Genomic DNA, 22004 nt, shown 5'->3' on the forward strand with positions numbered 1-22004 from the left:
TGGAAATCCAAAGCCAAGCTCTTTGAATTTTAAACTAGATTATAACCGATTAGCCTAGAAGTCTAAACTATCACAAGGAAAAGGCTATTGAATGAGATGACAATGCTTTCTAGATACTCTGAATTATTCACAGAGACTGGAGTAGTGTGGAACAGAATAATACAGTATTGATAAAATTATCTTTGGAAGCTTGTTTTTAAAAAGTACTATAACCCTGGTAAAAGTGAGCACACCTAGCACCCAGATCTTGGATAACACAATTCCTCAATAAGAAGCTCCTTAGGAAAAAGGCTGACTTAAGGCTGAAGCAGAAAATATACAGATGAAGAAGCCAAAAACATCTTATAGTGCCAGAAACAAAGAAGTGCTCAAAACGAAACCTTATGTTAATGGGGTATGTCAAAGAGACACAATAGCCAACTGAATGAGCTCCCAATAGTCCAAACTAGAACAATTTGAGATGCAAAATAAATATGTATTTGATTGTAATCCAAAATATAAAATAAAATACATGAGTCCATACTGATATTAATAAATGGTTGAATTAGCCCTGGCCAGACTGGCTCAATTGGTTGGAGCGTCGTCTTATAAACCGCAAAGGCACAGGTTCAATATCCGGTCAGGGAACATACCTAGGTTGTGGAATCAGTCCCTGGTCAGGGCATGTGCAGGAAGCAACTAATCAATGTTTCTCTCTCACATCAATGTTTCACTCCCTCTCTTTCTCCCTCCCTTTCCCTCTCTGTAAAATCAATGAGCATTTCCTCGGGTGAGAAAGGAAAGAAAGAAAGAGAGAGAGAGAGAGAGCACGTGCACAAGCAATAAATAAATAGGAAAGAGACAAATCTCCCATGCAGAAGAATTCCAAATAATTTATGTAAATACTCCATCCCCAAAGAAAGGGAGCATAACTCTCCACTCTTTAAGCGTGGGCTGCACATAGGGACATAATATGGAGGGAAAAAAGGGTAACTTTACAGTAGACAAACCTAACACTACCTCAGCCAAAGACTGAGGTCAACATCAACCACGATAAAGCATGTTGACCACATACATACTCTGGATATCATGTGATGAAAACAGCACTTTACCTTTGTGTCTTCCTCCCCAAAATCCATAACCCCAGAATCATCATGAGGAAAACACAGGAAAAAATTCTAGTAAAGGGGCATTCTACAAAATACCTCACCAGTACTCCTCAAAACCCAGAGAAGGAAAACTCTGATTCCAAAAAACCTCCGCTGCCTTGCGGCATACCTCTTCAGGGGAAAGGCTAAGGGAGTAAACCCCGACAGAAAATCCGGAGCCGGAGTCCCTAAGGCGGTTTGACGTTGTAGTCAACACCGGCAACTCCTGCGGCGCACCTGAAGCCAAGCTGTATTGACTCCGTCTTTCCCTTGGATCCTTCAGCTGCGAAGAGAGGGGGGGGGGTCTGCTGCATGGGCAACAGCAGACCCTCCATATCACCCTGCTCAGGCTCTGTAGCTTCAGCTTCACTGGAGAGGACACTCCAGCGTCATCGCAAGATGTCGATTCAACACGGGAGGAGACAGATACCGTGTCACTCCCGAGTCGGACTGCATAGCCATTCTCGGCGGTGCAGATAGACTCTTAAGAAGCTACACCATCGTCTCTCGAGACGGACGGCTGCCGACGACTCCTCAAAACTGTCCAAGCCATCAAAAACAAGAGAAGTCAAACAACCTGCCACAATCTAGAGAAGCCTAAGGAAACAGGTGACTAAATGCACTGTGGTATCCTGGATGGGAACCTAGAACACAAAAAGGACATTAGGTAAAAACTAAGGAAATATGAGGAGGATATGGACTTCAGTTAATGATAATGTGTTAGTATTGTTCATTAATTGTGACAAATACACCATACTAAGCTATGATGTCAACTGGATGTGAGGTACAGACAGAACTCTCAGTATTATCTTTTCAATTTTTCTGTAAATCTAAATAAAACTGTTCTAAAAAAATTAAGTCTATTAAAAAATTTATCCTAATTCAATCTCTCTGGACCCTCTTTCCTTATTTATAAAAATGAAAATGGGTAGACTATCCATCCTATTTGCTATCCAGTGCTTTTTCCCTTTTAACATGCATTTGGCTTTTAGCAATTCTTTTATTTAGTACTAAGTGTCTATTCTAGACTCTGGATACATTCAATGAAATAATGATTCATGGATATCACACTATAGTAATGGAAGTTTGTGTATTGTACATAATTCAGTAACTTTCAAAGAAATTGCTGTTTCTTTAGTAGGTTTGCACCATAAATTTCTGCCAATAAATTATTAAACAATTCCTATGGAGAACTCTTTCTTCATCAACAAGGAGCTTTTAAGATATCATAACCTCCTTGAATAAAAAAAGTTATAGAGTCAGGGCCAGGAGAAGGTGAGATTAATGTAAGCCTTAACAAGGGGCTTTGTAGAGAGATTGTGCACCACATTTTCTAAGATATACACAATGCTATAGTTTGCAACATCATAAAATTCAAGCTCTAGGAGCTTGTGGCTATTATCTCTAGGGACAGGGCTCAATCCCTCTCAGAAAGGCCCCTCAAAATAGAGATGACAAATATTATATGTACATGTTACCAGTCTATTATCTATTCATACAACTTGAGATAGTCTTTTTTCTCCTCTATAAAATACATCTATTACTTTGGAGGATTATATTAGATAATGTTTATAAAGCATATTATTATTGATATTGAAAACAAATGTACTGGTTTTCATGTATGTGTATCCATCAGCATTGAGGATACTGCTGATAAAAAGCATTATAGTTTGTAGGACAAAAATGAGTCATGGAGAAGTCTTATGATTACCAAGAGCAGCAGCTGACAACAGCTGATGTGCCTTAAGGATATTATGTCATTCAGGTAGGAAACCCAGTGTCAATCTTTAAATCCAATAAATCATGCCAAGATTAAAGGCTATAGCTTGAAGAAACTTCCTAGATATTCTGTTGAAAAAGCAAAGCATAGTTCATAGTTTATTTTGACTTACTAAACCGTTATGGGTTCAGATGACGGTAATATTGTTAGAAAGATTTCAGAACCTTTTTAGTTCTGTGTCCAGCCATTGAACTGGGAATTAATTTTATTAACTACATCAATACCAAGAACTACTAAACACTAAAAGCAACTTAACATGAATAAGGAATGAAGGAAAATAAAGACATAGACCAAAAAATGGGAGAAAGATTTTTATAGGAAAAAGACGCTTGTGTTTGGGACTAGTAGGACGACCACCACAACTGACAGGTTTACACTCTCTTTTTCTGCCACCTACTTCTCCCGTTTTTTAAATTAATAATTATTTTTGAGTAGAGTTTCTTAGTCAAGCAAATGAGTGAAAGTTAAATGTCAACATGCTTTCTCACACAGATGCTTTTTAACACGTCTGATACCATCATAAGCACTAAAAAAAGAAGTGCACTCTGGGTGGAGCAATTTAAAAAGGCATCTGTTCCTCTGGGGTAAACCAGATAGGGCTCCCACTCAACCCTTGAACTGTTCACAACCTGCACAGCCGGATGCGGGGACCTTGCCTGCAACCAGGAAACCTTAGTTAACCCTATGGCACAAAGCACATAACTTCTAGTAAGATGCTGACTGCACAGGCCATACCAACCGGCCCAGTGCCTATAACGGGGATCTTACTGTGGTGAATGACCTCCTCTGGAGTGAAATACATAATGAGTTCCCGCTTGACGGTCGCCATCTTGGAAACCTAAGTGAGAAAAAACTGCACAGCCACCTCCAGATTGGGAACCGGTCTGCAGAGAGATCCTGGGCGGCGGCGGGGAAGGAGGTGCTTCCGACACAACAGGGCATGACAAAGACGACTGTCAAAGCCGAGTAGTCCCTGGCCAGCGGCCCAGCACCCAGGAGGCAAACCCTGGGGAGGAGGAGGAAGGTGTATACAGTTAAGAGGGAGTGAAGGAGGAAGGCAGGCAAAGGGACTGCTCCACCAAAGACAAGCCTACCGCCAGGACAGCCCTCCTTCCCGTCCACAGGCCCAGCCAGGCGCAAGTACCCGCGGACACACACGCGGGAAGGGCCAGCATCCCCCGAGTGGGGCGCGTGCCGCCCAGAAGGGACCCAGAGCCGTCCCTGAGCAAAAGAAATTAGGTCCCGCTGTGTCCACTCTCTGCTGGCCGGCAGGACTCCAGCGGCCTAGCTCATGCCGCTCGCGTGAGAGGCAGAGGAAGAGAAGGAAGGAAAGCCGGCTGAGGTCCGAGGAGGAAAACCGTGGATGACGTTGGCTGCGCAAGCGGCGCCCAGCTCGTGCGGCCTCGCGGGGGCCCAGCACACCGGGCGCAGGTGTGAGGCCTGAGCCGGCTCCGAGGCACTGCGCCTGCGCCTGCGCCTGCTGCCTGTCACCTGCGCGCCGTTGGCAGGTTGAGGTTACCTGTAGCTTGACGGTCTTCAAAAAGGCTCCCAGGGTCCCAGTCACAGTCGTTGCAGCAGGCACAGTGAACTGGGGGGCCTCCGCTGTCAGGAGTGCTGCTTTCCTAGAACCCATCCACCGACAGCCCAAGGAAAGCTATTTCTAACCAAACCATGTCTGGGTGTATCCAATACGGGCTTCTGACACCTGATTGAGAATTTTTCACAGGGGCTGTAGGAAAAAGAGACCTCAGGGCTCTGTTTTCCCACCAACAAATGTGAGCTGAAGTAGAAAAACAAAAAATTTTAAACGCTCTATGCAAAGGGGATTTTTAAAATGAGATATGAAAACTTAACACTTTGAACATTACAGTGCTGATAACCATTTCTACAAATGGAAGGGAAAAATCAATTCATTAAGTGTAGAATCCCCTCTCATCCCTAAGTCCGAAATAAACTGAGATATCCACATCTCTTCTGCCACGTTCTACCTAATTGTTTTCTAAATAATTTGAGTTGTAACACATAATACATATCTGACAAATTATTTTATAAAATGTAGGGCAGTGTTTCTCCACCTTTTTTTCATTATCTCTCCCTCAAGAGCTTTTTAAGACATATTCCCTAATCATTCGATCTCCCTCATTGTGAAATAAAATATTAAATTTTGTCAGATAGGTTGAGCTTTATAAAGTAAAACCCTTGTAATATCTAAGCTTTTCTCTCTCACACACACACTATTTTCACTATCTTGGGGGTCATATTGCCACCACTGATAATACATGATATAGAGCAGTTGTAGAATAGTCACTGTAGAAACTGTAATTTATAGTTTTTCAATCTCTGCCAGAATTTCCTAAAATGAATTTTAATGTGGAGTTTTACAAAGAGGAGCCTTTTAAAAAAGATTTTATTTACTTTTAGAGAAAAGGAAAGGGAGGGAGAAAGAGAGGGAGAGAAACATTGATGTGTGAGAGAAACATCAATCGGTTGCCTCTCACACACCCACAACTGGGACCAGGCCCGCAACCCTGGCCATGTGCCCTGACCAGGAATGGAACCAGCGACTCCTTGGTTTGCGTGACAATGCCCAACCCACTGAACCACACCAGTCAAGGAAAGAGCAGCTTTTTAAAAAGGCAAAATCCACAAAAGATTCCCCTTTCCCATATTTTATGCATTCAAGGGAAGTATTTTTTTTTTAAAGAAAAAAGAACAAAACAAGAAATTAATGTTCAGTAGATGACTAGAATGGAGGCTATTATGATAGCAAGAATAACACAGTGTGAACTGTGACTCTCATCAAATGGGTGCATCTGCATTAGAGCCATGCAAGTCCTCAGGGCCTGCATATCTGCCTTCTAATTTTTCCCACGAGTCTAGTCTAATTTTTAAATTACCTTGGTCCTGATTTCTTTTGTTCCATTGATATTTCCTACAGCTGCCTTAATTTTTTGTGGAATCAAGGAAATATATGTGTTATATATGTATATATATTTGTATATATAAATCAAAAGCAGCACATTCACTCCTACTTTGGACACAAAGAGGGAGCTACCAATTGACTATTATCAAGCATTCATTAATAATCAATAAGGTGATGTACCTTCAATACTCACTGTGAGATACTTAAGGGCAGAAATGATGTCATATTGATCTTATAACCATAACACAGCAAGAATAGTAGTAGTTTGCTGAATAAACTGGAAAGAAATGTAATACAGATTTCCAAATTGAAAGCTGAAAATTGGAGGTTCCAGGTTTCACATTAGTTTGAATTAATCACACAAACCAAGATGAATTTCCTTCCATTTATTTTCCACAATGCATTACATATTTTCACTTATTTCTGATGGTCTAAGCTCCTTTTTGTAGTATTTCAACAGAGACACCAAATCAACCATTTAAATTTATATTAATTGGTATAGTACTTGCAGGGTTAAAGATATTCCAGTTAAATTTTTTTACATCAAAGAAAGTTATATTTCTATTTTCCTTCTGATACATATGGCCTTAAAAATAAGTGCTTAGTAAAGATTATACATAGACACACAAAGCTAATCAAGTATATAAAGTGAACAAGCTGGTTCCCTAAGGGAAGAAAGCGCAAGATGAAATTTCAATACTGGAAAAAGTGGGAAATTTTTTGTGAGAAAAATCTTAAGTTCTGTATTATAATGGATTGGTATATATATTCTACTAAACCTGCAGGCAACTCTTACATTTGTACAAGTTGGGTAGAAAAGAGCTTTAAGAGGTTCATAAAAGAGGAGAGATCTCTTTACCATTTCCTTTACTAGCCTTGAGAGACTGGAAGCATGCTATAGGTCTTCAGTGTTTCTTTGTTTGTTTTCGGATCAGATGAAAATACTTTCAAAATGTGAAATATACAGTTTGTTATTTTCTGTTCTATAAAACAGCAGAACATTAAAAGGCTTTAAAATACCAGGTCTTTTTGGATATTCCAAAGTGTGTTTGCACTCTTCTTAAAAAGGGCCTCCTCCTCAGGATTCAAGTTAACTTTCACAATATCCGAGACACCATTTTGCCCCAAGATACAAGGGATACTGAGAAAGATGTCTTCTTTTATTCCATATAAGCCCTAAAAGGCAAAATTAGATTATTTTTTAGTAACCTGATAGGGGAAAGCAGCTATGCAAGAGAGCTCCAGAATAAGAGTAAACTGGAGACACCATGGAGCACAAGAATCCCTCTGGGACCTGGCCTGGCCCTGTGTGCTGACAATGACCTGCTGCCATGCCCTCCTACCTTCTTCCTTTCAGTGGCCTGACCCTGCTTGCTTTTCCCTTTGCCATGTACTCCCCTGCGCTCCCTTTGCTCTCTGCATTTCAACAACTGACCTTTTCATCAGGTCCTCAAGTGTTCTCTACTTATATCTACCTCAGGCCCTCACACACATGTGTTCCCTCTGCTTGGAATATTAGTCCAGCCTTCCAAATTAACTCCTACTCGCCCTGGCTGGTGTGGCTCGATAGACTGAGTGCCAACCTGCAAACTAGAAGGTTGCTGGTTCAATTCCCGGTCAGGGCACATATCTGGTTTATAGACCAGGTCCCCCAAATGGGGCGTATGAGAGGCAACCAGTCGCTGTATCTCTCACACAACTGTTTCTCTTCCTCTCTTTCTCCCTCCCTCCCCTTCTCTCTAAAAATAAATAAATAAAATATTTTTAAAAAATTAAAAACTCCTACTCATTACTTGGGTTTGGTCACATTCTCCTTCCTCAGAAAGCCTTCCCTAAACACCACCCATACCCCCTCCTAGAGCAGTTACATTCTCTTCTTCTATACTCTTAGCACTTTTCAGTGGGTTTCATCAGAGCACTTGGCATACTTTGTTATATATTTTCTTTTGTAATTGTTTTATTAAGTCCATTTTTTCATTAATTTCTATGATGTAAGGGTCTCTGTCTTTTTGTTTATCATTATATCCTCAACATCTTGTATAATGCCCAGAACACAGTAAGGACTCAAAAAATATTAAAGATAATAAATAAAGATAATTTAAGCCTACCTTAACCATAGTGCAAACTGGATGCACTCTCCTTAGATTTTTCAAAATTGATCCTACCAGATCTGTCACAGACAGGCCAATAGCCCAAGAAGTATACCCCTTCAGCTTGATAATCTCATAGGTACTATAGTTGCAGAAAGTAAGAAAATAAAATTAATGAAGAGTCAACTTAGAGAATATACAGTATCCCCTCACTTATTGCAGGTATTACGTTCTAGACACCCCCCGCGATAGGTGAAAATCCGAAAAGTAGAAACCTTAGATTTATTTTAGTGTATATATATATATATATATGTATATATATATATACATATATATATGGACCCTGGCTGGTTTGGCTCAGTGGATTGAGCGTCGGCCTGCGAGCTAAGTGTCGCTGGTTCGATCTTCCAGTCAGGGCACATCAGAGAAGGAAAACTCTGATTCCAAAAAACCTCCGCTGCCTTGCGGCATACCTCTTCAGGGGAAAGGCTAAGGGAGTAAACCCCGACAGAAAATCCGGAGCCGGAGTCCCTAAGGCGGTTTGACGTTGTAGTCAACACCGGCAACTCCTGCGGCGCACCTGAAGCCAAGCTGTATTGACTCCGTCTTTCCCTTGGACCCTTCAGCTGCGAAGAGAGGGGGGGTCTGCTGCATGGGCAACAGCAGACCCTCCATATCACCCTGCCCAGGCTCTGTAGCTTCAGCTTCACTGGAGAGGACACTCCAGCGTCATCGCAAGATGTCGATTCAACACGGGAGGAGACAGATACCGTGTCACTCCCGAGTCGGACTGTACAGCCATTCTCGGAGGTGCAGATAGACTCTTAAGAAGCTACACCATCGTCTCTCGAGACGGACGGCTGCCGACGATATATATATATACATATATATATATATATATATATATATATATATATAAAGGCTTTATAAACCCTTCCCACACACTTATAAACCATTCCCAGTCCCTTATTAACCTTTTTCACTCCCTTAACCTTTTCCACACTTTTATAAACACTACTTATGTTCTTAAACATATTCTACACTCTTAAACCTACATAACTTTAACAACATATGCATACAGTACTGTAAAATTTTATATGGGTACTCAGCAGTGAAGTATACTACAACTTGAATGATGAAGATGATAAATTAGCTGTGCAGTACTGATGACGATGAAGGTGATGAAGATGAGAAGAATGTACTGCACAGCAAACAAGAGCATTACAGCTCTTCTAAAGGCACCACTTCGCCAGGCGCTTCTTCAGGTGGTGCAGTGGTATCTTTGGCCTCGTCTGTAACTTCTATTTCCACTAAAAGTGTAGGCGTAACCGACCTCTTCGTTCGAGTGATGAACATAGTTATGGGGAGTTGCTGATGCTGCTGCTTCTTCTGATTGAGAATGTTTTTGTAAACTGACATGGCACTGTCAATTGAATCTGCAAACTATAAAGAACGAACCATATGGGGGTCCCATTCTTTAGTCACTCGTTGAAGTTCTTTGGCCATTCTGACCATGGTTGCAGATGATCAAGTGTTAGGCCAACCTCCTCCTCTTCTTCAACCCATTGTTCATCTTGTTCCTCATCCTCTTCTTCACTTGCTGACTTAGTCAGCTCCTCCAGGTCTTTGTCTGTCAACGGTTGAGAGTGCACATTGATCAGGGTATTTACATCTTCGGTAGTCATGTCACTGAAGCCCTCTCCTCCCAGTATTTTCGCCAGCTTCACGGCCTTATCCACCGCAGAGTGGGTTTCATCAGGAGAGAATCCCTTGTAATCATGGACCACTTCTGGACAAAATTTTTTCCAGCTGGCATTCAAAGTCTCACTCTTCATCTCCTTTATGACCTTTTGAATATTTTGGAGACATGATGCAATTGTGTACTCATGCCAGTATGCCTTTAGTGAGAAGTCTTCATCTGAGTCCATAGCTTCAATGAGGTTTTGCAGGGCATTTCGGGTGTAGAGCACCTTAAAAGTGTGAATAACGCCTTGATCCATTGGCTGAATGAGCGATGTGGTATTCGGTGGCAAGAAGTCTATCTGGATGCCATCATACATCAGGTCAACAGCATGGCCTCCAGCATTGCCCATTATCAGAAGCACTTTGAAATCAAGGCCTTTCTCTGCCAGATAAACCTTAATCTCCAGGATAAAACATTGATGAAACCAATCAGTAGTGATAAGTTTCGTGATCCAAGCCTTAGGGTTGTGCATCCAGTACACGGGCAACACATTCTTATTTTTGTTTTCTGGGGCCCTTGGGTTCTTGGACTTATAAATAAGCCCTGGCTTTATCATAAAGCCCGCAGCATTCTGACACATGATTAAAGTTATCCTATCTTTTTGGGCCTTGAAACCAGGGGCTTTTGCTTCTTCCTTCATAATGAAAGTGCAAGACGGCATCTGTTTCCAGAATAAGCCCATTTCATCCATGTTGAAAACTTGTCCAGGCTTATAGCCTCCTTCCTCGATGATGTCTTTAAACGTGTTATTCACATACTCCTCGGTTCTGGCATTATCTGCAGAGGCAGCCTCTCTCAAGAGAAACACTCTTGAGTCCAAAGTGTTTCTGAAATTTTTGTCAAATCAGCCCTTGCCGGCACTGAATGGGGTTGGTCTGGTTGGAGAAGCACTCGAAGGTCCTGCTTCAGCATTGTCATCGTCATCATCCTCTTCTTCATTCTCATCACTGTTGTGATCATCCTTTTTTGCTGCTAAACGATCATACAGTTGCTTGGCCTTCATCTGGATGGTGTTTGTATCCAGCGAGATATTCTTTTTTCTGCAATTGTTTATCCACACAGCTAATGCAGACTCCATCTTCACAATGATCTTATTGCGGGAAGTAACCACCCTCTTTGCTGTTTCGTTGAAAGTCACTGATGCTGTAGACCCGATACTCTTCTCATCCTTCTTTATATAGGAAACCATAGACTCGTTGATCCCGTAATGGCAGCCAACAGACGCATAGCTTCTCCCTTCCTTCAACATGTTGAGAAGTTCCACCTTCTCTTTTATGGTAAGCATCTTCCTCTGGCGCTTGGGTTCACTGCCAGAATCCTTAGAAGATGCAGAACATTTGGGTGGCATCATAGGGCTTGCAATAAATTCAGTCTTGAAGAAAAATTTCACAAAACACAACACCGCAGAGGAAAACTACGCACAGCAATCGGAGGTAGGAGTGAAGTAGACAAGGCGAGGTGTTGAACGTTTGCACACAGTGCGGGGTAGCAGACAGACTGATGCTACGGTTACTGAGCCAATCAGCACCCAGGATACACAAGACAATGCTCTGGTTGGTCGCCTTCCATCAATCAGCCAATCGTGTGCCGTGTACAATCCCACATAGGCAAACGAGCTCGAGCGTACATCTCGTTTTCAGTGTAATGTATGTGTTCATCCGCAAAAAAAAATAGATACTGTAAACAGTGTGTAGTATTTTATTTTGATTTAATATTCTTTTAATGTTAGAATCATTTATTATATTTTAATATTTTTTGAAAAATTTTAGGCAAAAATCATTAAAATCATAAATACTACACATATAAATACATATACAGTACCACAAACTCCCGCGATATAACAAAAAATCTGCGATAAATAATTAAATATAATATTTTTAAAAATTCTGTGATACAATGAGGCCGCGATAAGTGAACCATGATATAGAGAGGGACTACTGTATTTCAAGCATCCATTTTGAAGCAACCTACATGTCAATGCCACTCCACTAAAATTTTCTGAGATATTTCTTCTAGAAATTATTTATAAATAAGCAATACAAGTTTCTATACTACTCTCAAGACTTCATTATTCACTAAGTAATAATTCATCTTTCTTTTATCATAAAGGCAGAATACTAGGGCGTATATGCCACTCAAGATGAAAACTAGTTTTAAATTTTTGTATTATTAACTTTTTATTGTATTTATTGGGGTAACACTGGTTAATAAAATAATATAGGTTTCAGATGTACAATTCTATAATACATCATCTGTATATTATATTGTATGTTTTGTATTATTGCTTAAATATCCAAACATAGTACCTGATCACCTTGAAAGTTAGCATATATATCTTGCTAACCACTTGAAATTATTACTAGGGTGCAATGTATATAATTTAATCCATGTATACATACTTCTCCTAAAAATATAATATTAAACCAATAATATATGGCAAAATGGGAAAATGTTCATGATACAATTTTTTAAAGATTTAATTTATTTATTTTTAGAAAGAGGGGAAGGGAGGGAGAAAGAGAGGGAAAGGAACATCAATGTGTGGTTGCCTCTTGTGTGCCCCCAACTAGGGACCTAACCCACAACCCAAACATGTGTTCTGACTGGGAATCAAACTGGCAACCCTTTGGTTCGCAGGCCACTGCTCAATCCACTGAGCCACATCAGCCAGGGCCATCATACATTTTCAAAGGAAAATAACACAGTTCTATACATTGTGTAATTTTGTATCTTAGGCTTGTAAAAAACATAATACATTTTTACAGAAATTTTAGAATTGCATCAGTCCACCAAATTTTAATAGTGATTATTTTTGAGTGACAGGCTTCCAGGTGACATTATCTTCTTTATACTTTCCTGAATATTCTTGTTTTCTACAATACTTATGTATTATATTTTTGTATTTCCACCAACAGTGGTCTCAGGTTTGGATTGACCCAAAGGACAAAGAGGTTTTAACACAGCACTGAATTCATTTAGTTTTGAGAAAAGGATCCAGGACATTAAAAACAGAATGTACAGCATCTTATTTGTATCAGTTTGTCTTGCAACCACCTTACACACAGTTTCAAGGCACCAAGACTGCACATAACACACTTGGTTGTAAAAGATAAGACTGATATGTAAATGAACCACCCCAGCACATAACAGTTGGGTCTCAACTGTACTCATTGTGGTGTGCTGTGATTTGACTGTCAATCCAGAACCAGGGGTACTACTAGAATCCATGGAGATTGGTGTTAAATTAGGATTAGCTTTCAGATTGTCAATTCAATATAACCAAGACTTTGTGGGTTAAGTAAAAGGAAAGGGAAGAAGATTATGCCTATGAATGATTAATTGATGGTGTATAAGTTGAAGAAAGCTCTGCATTAAATAATTGGAAACAAATCTTCTCAGTGGAGTCTGGATGACTGATTTATCCTCTCAGGAATTAACAAAGTGGCTTGATAAAGAGAAGAGGGTTGAGAAAAATGGCTAAAAATATAATCCTTTAGTTGTTGTTAGCCATCACAATGAAAATAAAACTGCTGGTATAAAAGGATGGCTAAAGGGAGAAAATAGAACAAGTAGTTCTAAGGCTGGTACTTTAAGACAAAATTGATCCATGTTGTAAATGTTCTATTGGGAACCTGGAAGGACATCTATTAAATCTTGGTGTCACTCCTCTGCAATTGTTGGTTAGGCACTGGAAAATCAGAGACTATAACATAAAAGAGCTGAGTCGTTTTTAGACAAATACTAGCATTATTCTGAGGATTCTTTGTCTGCTAAGTATACAAGGAGCAAATAATTTAATTTTGGCCACTGCACTGTTAAGAGGACTAATTGAAATGAGTACTGATATTCAAATCACACAGGACTTCAGTGGGAAATGTGATCTTAATCATTACTCCCTTAGAGCTGCAAGAATTGTTAGAATACGCAACACCTGACTATTTAGTCAGGGGCACTGACCTCTTTTCCCTTACACTGTCAAATAAAACAAATAACAACAGTCAACACTACAGCTGTCCAGTGTGACTGAATCAAAATTATATATTTTTTGTCAGATTAGCAAAAAACATATTTCTTGATGTGCCACGGAATTTTAGTAATTAGTTTATGTCTGCCATGAGATGACAAAGGCTGAAAATCACTGCCTTATAGCAACAGTATTTCAAATTAAAATGGAACTAGCAATTATTAGAGATTGTGCAGGTGGGTACTGGACTTATCAGGGGGATAAATGTCTAATCATTTTGCTGTATACCTGAAACTAATATAATATTGAATGTCAACTGTAATAGAGAAAGGAAGTGTTGAGAAACAAAGACAGCATCCTTCCTATGCTAGGATAGTCTGCCCACTTCCCTTGTAACTGACTGCATCCCACATAGTGATGGGGCCTGAAAACTACACCTGAACATGTGTAATACCTCCTTAAGAAAATGCTAATACTCTCTATAGTGTTTTCTGTCCAGTATCCTTTCATCAAGCCTGATAAACTTAATGGCAGATTAAAGCCTATTATGTTCCATTAATTTGACCATCTGAACTTCAAACCACTATTGATAGCCATGTATATTGTTTTATTTTTTAAACTGTGGTAAAACTAGTCATTTTAGCCCTGGCTGGGTAGCCCAATTGGTCAGAGCATCATCCTGGTGAACGAAGACTGTGGGTTCAATCTCTTGACAGAGTACATACAAGAATCAACCAATGAATGCATAAATAAGTAGAACAGGAAATCAATCTTTCTCTCTCTCAAATCAGTTTTTTTTAATTGGCCATTTTAATCATTTTAAGTATACAGTTCAATAACATTAAGTACATAAACGTTATACACCTATTACCACCATCCTCTCCAAATTTTGTCACCTTCCCAAACTGAAACTCTGTACCCATTACCCATTAAAGTGATCATGTGATTTTATGTTCAGAAAATAAAATAACTTATTTTTTTAAACTCAAAGGCATTTAGAAAATAAAAACTTAAGCCATAATCATTTTTGCTATATTGTGTACTTTTTCTCTGCCTTAATTCTTATACATTTCTGTAGGGTTGTTATCCTATGTATACTAGATTACACTTGAGCTTTTGTAAATTTAATATTCCAGTTTAGAATATACAAAAGTGATTTTTAGGTTCTATAACTTTTACTAATATGTAACTTGGCTAAAGCATAAAGGAGAATCATTTGGGCTGCTAAGGCAATAATTTAGGCAGCATCAGACACTTCATTTGAAGTAAACCTAGTTAACTTCTGATCATTTGCATTAGCTTCATATTTTCTCTTTTTTCACCAAGTCACTTGATGAACCCAAGTTCTAGGTGCTGTTCTAAGCATTTTACATGTACTAACTCATTTACTCTTCATTACAGTCCTATCAGGTGGGCTCTGTTATTATTCCCATTTAAAAAATATGGAAACTGAGCTTTTAAAAATTCAAATAATTTCCCAATATCACACCACTAATAAGTGGTGAAGCCAAGCCCTGGCTAGTGTGGCTTGAAACCAGATTTCAAACCTGGGGAACCTGGTTCCAAAGTCCACACTCATAATCACTAGCTAAATTATCCTCTAATATATATCAGTTCTTTTGAAGTACATTTTCTTTGTGAAAAATGCCCCCCAGATAAAGCTATGCATAATATAAGTCTTAATTCAAGGATTTTCATAAGGATAGAATTATTTCCCTTACAAAATGCAAAGATCAACTATATTTTTTTTCTGTGACATTTATTCTTATGACTAATTATTAATGCATTAAGAAATTGAATGACTTCCTGTCACAATGGTGGCACAGGTAGACACAGCTCGCCTTCCTCACACAACGCATCAAAATTACAACTAAATTATAGAACAACTGTCACTCAGAACCATCAGAAATCCAGTTGAATGGTAGTCTGACAACTATGGAATTAAAGAAATCACATCCATCCAGGCTGGTAGGAGGGGCAGAGACGCAAAACAGGCTGGTCCCACATCCACATGTGGTGGGTAAAAATTCAGAAGGGATATCTCAGGAGTGAGGAGTTCCCACCCCACACCAGGACGCACTGTCCAGGGTACAAGTGCCAGGAATAAGTCCCTACAAAATCTGGCTACAAAAACTAGCATGGATTGAGTCGGTGGAAAAAACTTCTGGCATCCAAAGCAGTTCCTCATTAAGAACCCACACATGGACTTGCTCAGGCTCACTCCCTTCTGAGCTCCAGCGACAGGGTAGCAGCTTGATAGGCACCAGTAGCACAGGGAGGAACTGAAGTGGCTGGCATCAAGGAGAGAGTTGAGCAACAGCTTTCTCCCAGACCAAAAGGCGGGCAGAGCCACAGAGCCAGCAGGCAGGTGCCATATCTGAGACTCCATCAACCTGGCTAACACTGTTTGCCCTGCCCAGGAGATGCCCTGAGGCTCCATCCCAACAACTTACAGCTGTTAACAGTAGCTTTTCAAGCTTCACAACTTCCTAAATCCTCTCAAACAAGCAACAGCTGGCCTCAGTGAGTCCCAGGCCCTGCACTAGCAATAGCCAACTTAGATTCACAGCTGAGCTTCGCCAGGGACTCTCCAAGCCCAGCACAAGGAGCAGCCATCTCAGACTGCTCTATAGTTCAGGCAGGGTGGCCCTGGGCAAAACACAGGTGGGAGCTGACTTTGGCTTGCACCACCCAGGAAACCCCAGGGCCTGTGCACCCAGTGGACAGCTATAGACTATGTCAGAGCACCACCACTACCCTGTCCCCGCAGAGCTGATCCCCCCCAGGATGACAGAGGTTGGTGGTCAGTGGTCACAGCCAATCTTTTCAACTTACTAGCCTGGGTAAATCCCTCCCATTGGCCAGCCAATAGCAACCAATACTCAACTACAAGAGGAGGGTGTACTCAGCCCACATGAAGGGTGAACCTCAAGTACCCAGCTTGGGTGATAGGAAAGGGTGTGCCACTGGACCCTACATGACACCTTACTACATTAGGCCATAATACCAACACAGGGAATCATAGCAACTCTACCTAATACATAGAAACAAACACAGGGATGTTGCCAAGATGAGGTGACAAAGAAACATGGCCCAAATGAAAGAACAGATCAAAACTCCAGAAAAAAAACTAAACAAAATGGAGACAAGCAATCCATCAGATGCAGAGTTCAAAACACTGGTTGTAAGGATACTCAAGCAACTTAGTGAGGACTTCAACAGCATAAAAATATCAAGTCAGAAATTAAGGATACAGTAATTGAAATAAATAACAATTTACAGGGAAACAACTAGTGAATAAAGCTGAGAATCAAATCAATGAGTTGTAACATAAGGAAGCAAAAAAAACAACTAAGAACAAGAAAAAGAAGAAAGGATCCAAGAAAATGAGGGTTGTGTAAGCAGCCTCTGGGAAAACATGAAGTGTTCCAACATTTGCATCAATAGAGTGTCAGGAGAAGAGAAAGAGCAAGGAATTGGAAATCTATTTGAAAGAATAATGAAAGAAAATGTCCCTAATTTGGTGGAGGAAACAGACATGCAAGTCCAGGAAGCACAGAGTCCCAAACAAGAGGGATGCAAAGAGGTCCACTCCAAGGCACATCATAATAAAAATGCCAAAGGTTAAAGATAAAGAGAGCATCTTAAAAGCAGCAAGAGAAAAGAAGTTAGTTACCTACAGGGGAGTTCCCATAAGACTGTCAGCTGATTTCTCAAAAGTAATTTTGCAGGCTAGAAAGGACTGGCAAGAAATATTCAACGTCATGAAAAGCAGGGACCTTCAGCCAAGACTGCTCTTCCCAGCAAAGCTATCATTTAGAATTGAAGGGCAGATAAAGAGCTTCCCAGACAAGAAAAAACTAAAGGAGTTCATCATTACCAAACCATTATTATATGAAATGTTAAAGCGACTTATTTAAGAAAAGAAGATCAAAACTATGAATAATGAAATGGCAATAAATACATATCTATCAACAATTAAATCTAAAAAACAAACTAAGCCAACAAGAAGAACAGAGTCAGTATCGTGGATATGGAGAGCCTTTTGATCATTGCCAGATGGGAGGGGGATGTGGGGAAATTGGTGAAGAGGTAAGGAGATTAAGAATTAGAAATAGGTAGTTACAGAATAGCCATGGGGATGTAACGTACAGTGGAAATGGAGCAGCCAAAGAACATATATGCACGAGCCATGGGCATGAACAATGTTGTGGGAACTCCCTGATGGAGTGAGTGGTGTTGGATGGAGGGAGAAAAAGGGGGAAAAACTGGGACAACTGTAATAGCATAATCAATAAAATATAATAAATAAGAAAGAGAAGAGAAATTGAACGATACTTTACCTCTGAACAACTTTTTGATGGATATTTTTCCATTGGTCCTTCTCTGAATCAGTTCCTAATTTAGGGTCTAGAGTCCTCAGAGCAACGCCAGCAACATTTACCCCACTCCATAAGGGCACTAAAAGAAATACATCTCAGAATGAACTCTTCTTTGTAGCAGAGCATCAGTTATTTGAATTTAGTAATTTTTAATGGTATTTTATTGTGTATGCAATTACAGTTTTCCCGGCTTTTACTCACTTACCCCCCTCCACTGAGCCCCACACCCCACTTCCTCAGGCAATCCTCACACCATTGTCCATGTCTATGAACCATACATATATGTTCTTCGACTACTCCACTCAGCCTGTGGACTGAAAGGTCACTGGTTCGATTCCGGTCCACGACACATGCCTGGGTTGTAGGCCAGGTCCCCTGTCAGGGGCATTCGAGAAGCAACTGATTGATGTTTCTCTTGCACATTGATGTTTCTCTCCCTCTCTTTCTCCCTCCTTTTCCCTCCCTCTAAAAAATAAATAACATCTTTTAAAAAAAATGTAGCCTTGACTACTGAATAATTATAACTAGTTTGGGCAATATAAAAACAGGATGAACTAGAAAAATGGTTAATAATTGCATATATGACAAAGAGAGTGATCAAACTTAAAGCATTCCAAGGTCTGTGTATTGTTCCAAAGAAGAATAAAGACACTAATTATTTTGAGGTCAAATATGAATGCTAAAAATTTACAGGTAACCACTTGCAAAGTAATGGGGAAAATTAAAGTTTAATTGCTTAAACAGAAAGCAGAAAAAAGAGAAAAGAAACTAAAGAAATCTCACTGAATAGAATACTTATATATTAAATTAATACCAATCTGAATACACTGCTGTGTTTTCAAATAAAATAATGTAATATTAAAGGTGAGAAATTAAAATATATCTAGGAAAATTGTTTTAACAACTTTTTGGAGAAAGAGCTGAGCTAAGACAATAGCACAAGCCAAGAGGTCAAATTAAGTATTTGTCTAAGTCAAATCAGAAGTATTTATTATACTATGACCCTTGAATAAAAAGATTAAAAACAAGAAGGGCTCATTAAATGCTTTGAGTGAACAAATGAATGACTGAAAGACTGGTCTCTGTTTTCAATGGCCTTATTGCCATTGTGGAAAGAAGATTTATATATATGGCACAGAAAACACTGTGGGAATTTATACAAATTGGGCTTCAGAGTTTAATTGTTTAAGTTCAGAAAAGAAAAAAGTTGGCGTGACCTAAGTAACAGTTAAAATTACATATTATATAGATTTATTTATATGAAAAGTCTGAAATAAACAAATCATAGAGTCAAAAAGTAAACTAGTGCTTGCTTGGAGCTGGGGGGCTGGGGGGTGAGTTCAGAAGTAGTTTCTTCCTGAGGTAATGAAAGTGTTCTATCATTAGACTGTGGTGATGACTGTACAAATCTGTGAATACACTAAAAACCAGTGACTTATACACTTTAAATAGGTGAATTTTATGATATATGAATCATTCCTTAAAAATGCTGTTTAAAAAAATAACAACAGTCCCTTGCTGGATAGCTCAGTTGGTTAGAACATCATCCTGATACACCAAGGTTGCAGGTTCATTCCCTGGTCAGGTAGATACAAGAAGCAACCAATGAGTATATGAAAAGTGAAACAATAAATCAATGTTTCTCTCTGTCTCTTCCTCTCTGTAAAACCAATAAATAAAAAATTTTTTAAATCTGTATCAATGATTCTCTCTCTCTCTTACTTTCTAAAATAAATAAATAAATATTTTTTAAAATTAATAAATGAAAATGCTCCAGATAAGAAAAAACACACTCACTTTAATTTTTTAATTTTATTATTTTTTTTATCCTCACCGAGTACATTTTTTTTCATTGCTTTTAAAGAGAAAGGTAAGGAGAGAGAGAAACATCAATGCAAGACAGAAGCATCAATTGGTTGCCTTCTGGAGGCACCCAGGCCAGGGATCATATACACCCAGACCCAGGATTGTAAGCATCCAGAGCAGGGATAGCATGTGACCACACCAGGACTGGGAATCAAACCTGCAATCTAGGTGTGTGCCCTGACCAGGAATCAAACCTTCAACCTATCGGTTATGGGATGATGCTCCAACCAACTGAGACCCACTGGCCAGGGCGGAGAACACTCACTGACTTTTAAAAGAGCTATATGCTTTATGCACAATTATATAAGTGGTAATTAAATCAATGAGGCAAAAGACTGAAAGTAAAGGAATAGAAAAAGATAGCTACACCAGGGAAATACCAATAAAACAAAAGTTACACAGCTATATTAATATCAAATAAAACAGACTTTAAAGAAAATAAGCATCATTACAGGTAAGAAGTGTGATTACATAATAAAAATAGGTTTATACTTACCACTAGAATCACCATGTTCTCCAATAATCCAACCATGGCAGCTAGTGGGATGGACACCCAACTTTTCTCCAATTAGGTAACGAAAACGGGCAGAGTCTAGGTTGCAACCACTTCCAATTATACGAGTGGCAGGTAGGCCACTTAGTTTCCAGACCACATATGTCAAAATATCAACTAGGGAGAACAATTTCTTATTAGAAAAAAAATTTACAATAACTTATTTTTACAATTTGCTTTTCTGAATAGATCAATTGTCTTAGAGTCAAATACAGATTTATTCAGAGTTCAATGTGAAGCAAATCAACAAAGAAATATTCATAATCTCTCTCATAGGTTTTAAAGTTTACATTATTATCATAATTTTTAAATTCTCTTTTGAGATAACATATGTGCCTATCTGTATACTTAATAATCAGTCGGTTCGTTTTACCTCTTTAAGATTGCCTAGATTTTTCCTCTCCATCTCCATAGCCTCATCTAAGCTATCAGCATCTCTGACCTAGAATAAGGCCACATGCATACCCAGGGTAGTGTAGAGGTGTATGCAAGCTCAGGAAAAACAGAACAAAATCCTATTTTTAAGCTCTGTCTGCCCTTGAGGCTCACAAACAGGAGATGAAGGGCACAGTTATAAACTGGCTAGCCCAGTGTTGAAGGCATACTCCAACATGCACACAGAGCCTTATTCAATGACTGGGAGATACTTTTGGTTCCACATTCAAAGAAAGTTCTAATGATTAGCTAATTACTAAACAGAAAAAAAAGACATCTGTGGCCACATACAACAAAGAATAGAGACTACAGAATCAGTTCACATAAGTCATGATAAACAAATGACAACTGCAACAAGCATCAGCAGGAACAACAGCAAACCCTGGAAGAGAAGAATTTGATTTATAGTCTTCGTATTATAATTTTTTAAATGTCCATTTTTCTACAAAAATTATGAGGTGTTAAACAAAACAAGGAAGTATGGACCGTACAAAGGGAAAAAAAGCAATCAACAGAAACTACCCGTAAGAAAGCCAAAATATGTGAACAACTAATCTATCTTCAAGTCCAGTGATTCTTTCTTTTGCTTTCTCAATGTGATATTGAACACCTGTACTGAATTTTTATTTCACTTAACTTTTCAACTTCTATTTAGTTCCTTTTTAAAATTTCTGTTTATTAATATTCAATATTTGGTAAGACATCAGTCTCATATTTCTTTTATTTCTTTAGACATGGTTTGCTTTAGCTCTTCAAACAAATTTATAATAGTCAATTTAAAATTATTTGTCTGGTAAATCTTTGTTCAATAACTGGCTATAACTTCCAGTGTGATGCAGAATGGAAGTGGTGAAACTGGCATCCTTGTCTTACCTGGTCTTATTAGCAGGGAGAACCCTTTCAGTCCTTCACCACTGACTATGATGCTAACTGTGGGACTGTCATAAATATCTTTTATCAGGTTGAAGAATTTCTTTCTATGCATAGTTTACTAAGAGGTTCTTTTTTAAAAATCATGATCAGATGTTGAATTATAGTGAGTGCTTTTTCTATACCTTTTGAACCTTTTATAATTATATAATATTCTTCTTTGTCTCTAATAATAATTTTTGTGTTAATTTCTCTGATATCAGCAGAGCC

At 39.0% G+C, this 22004-nt stretch overlaps 1 protein-coding gene across 2 annotated transcripts in view; it reads right to left on the minus strand.

Moving 5' to 3' along the window:
* Window positions 1–6841: 6841 nt before the first annotated feature.
* Window positions 6842–22004, minus strand: part of LOC150018099 (L-lactate dehydrogenase C chain) — a 29736-nt gene continuing 14573 nt past the window's right edge. For both annotated transcript variants that reach the window (XM_090267634.1, XM_090267633.1), the window contains 4 exons: window positions 20373–20546; window positions 17972–18089; window positions 7939–8062; window positions 6842–7006 (listed from right to left, as the gene is read on the minus strand). In XM_090267634.1, coding sequence (XP_090123760.1) covers window positions 6842–7006; window positions 7939–8062; window positions 17972–18089; window positions 20373–20546 — 581 coding nt within the window. The remainder of the gene's footprint in view (window positions 7007–7938; window positions 8063–17971; window positions 18090–20372; window positions 20547–22004) is intronic.

Source organism: Furipterus horrens, unplaced genomic scaffold, assembly GCF_987537825.1.
Source record: "Furipterus horrens unplaced genomic scaffold, mFurHor1.1.pri manual_scaffold_2, whole genome shotgun sequence".
NCBI lineage: Eukaryota > Metazoa > Chordata > Mammalia > Chiroptera > Furipteridae > Furipterus > Furipterus horrens.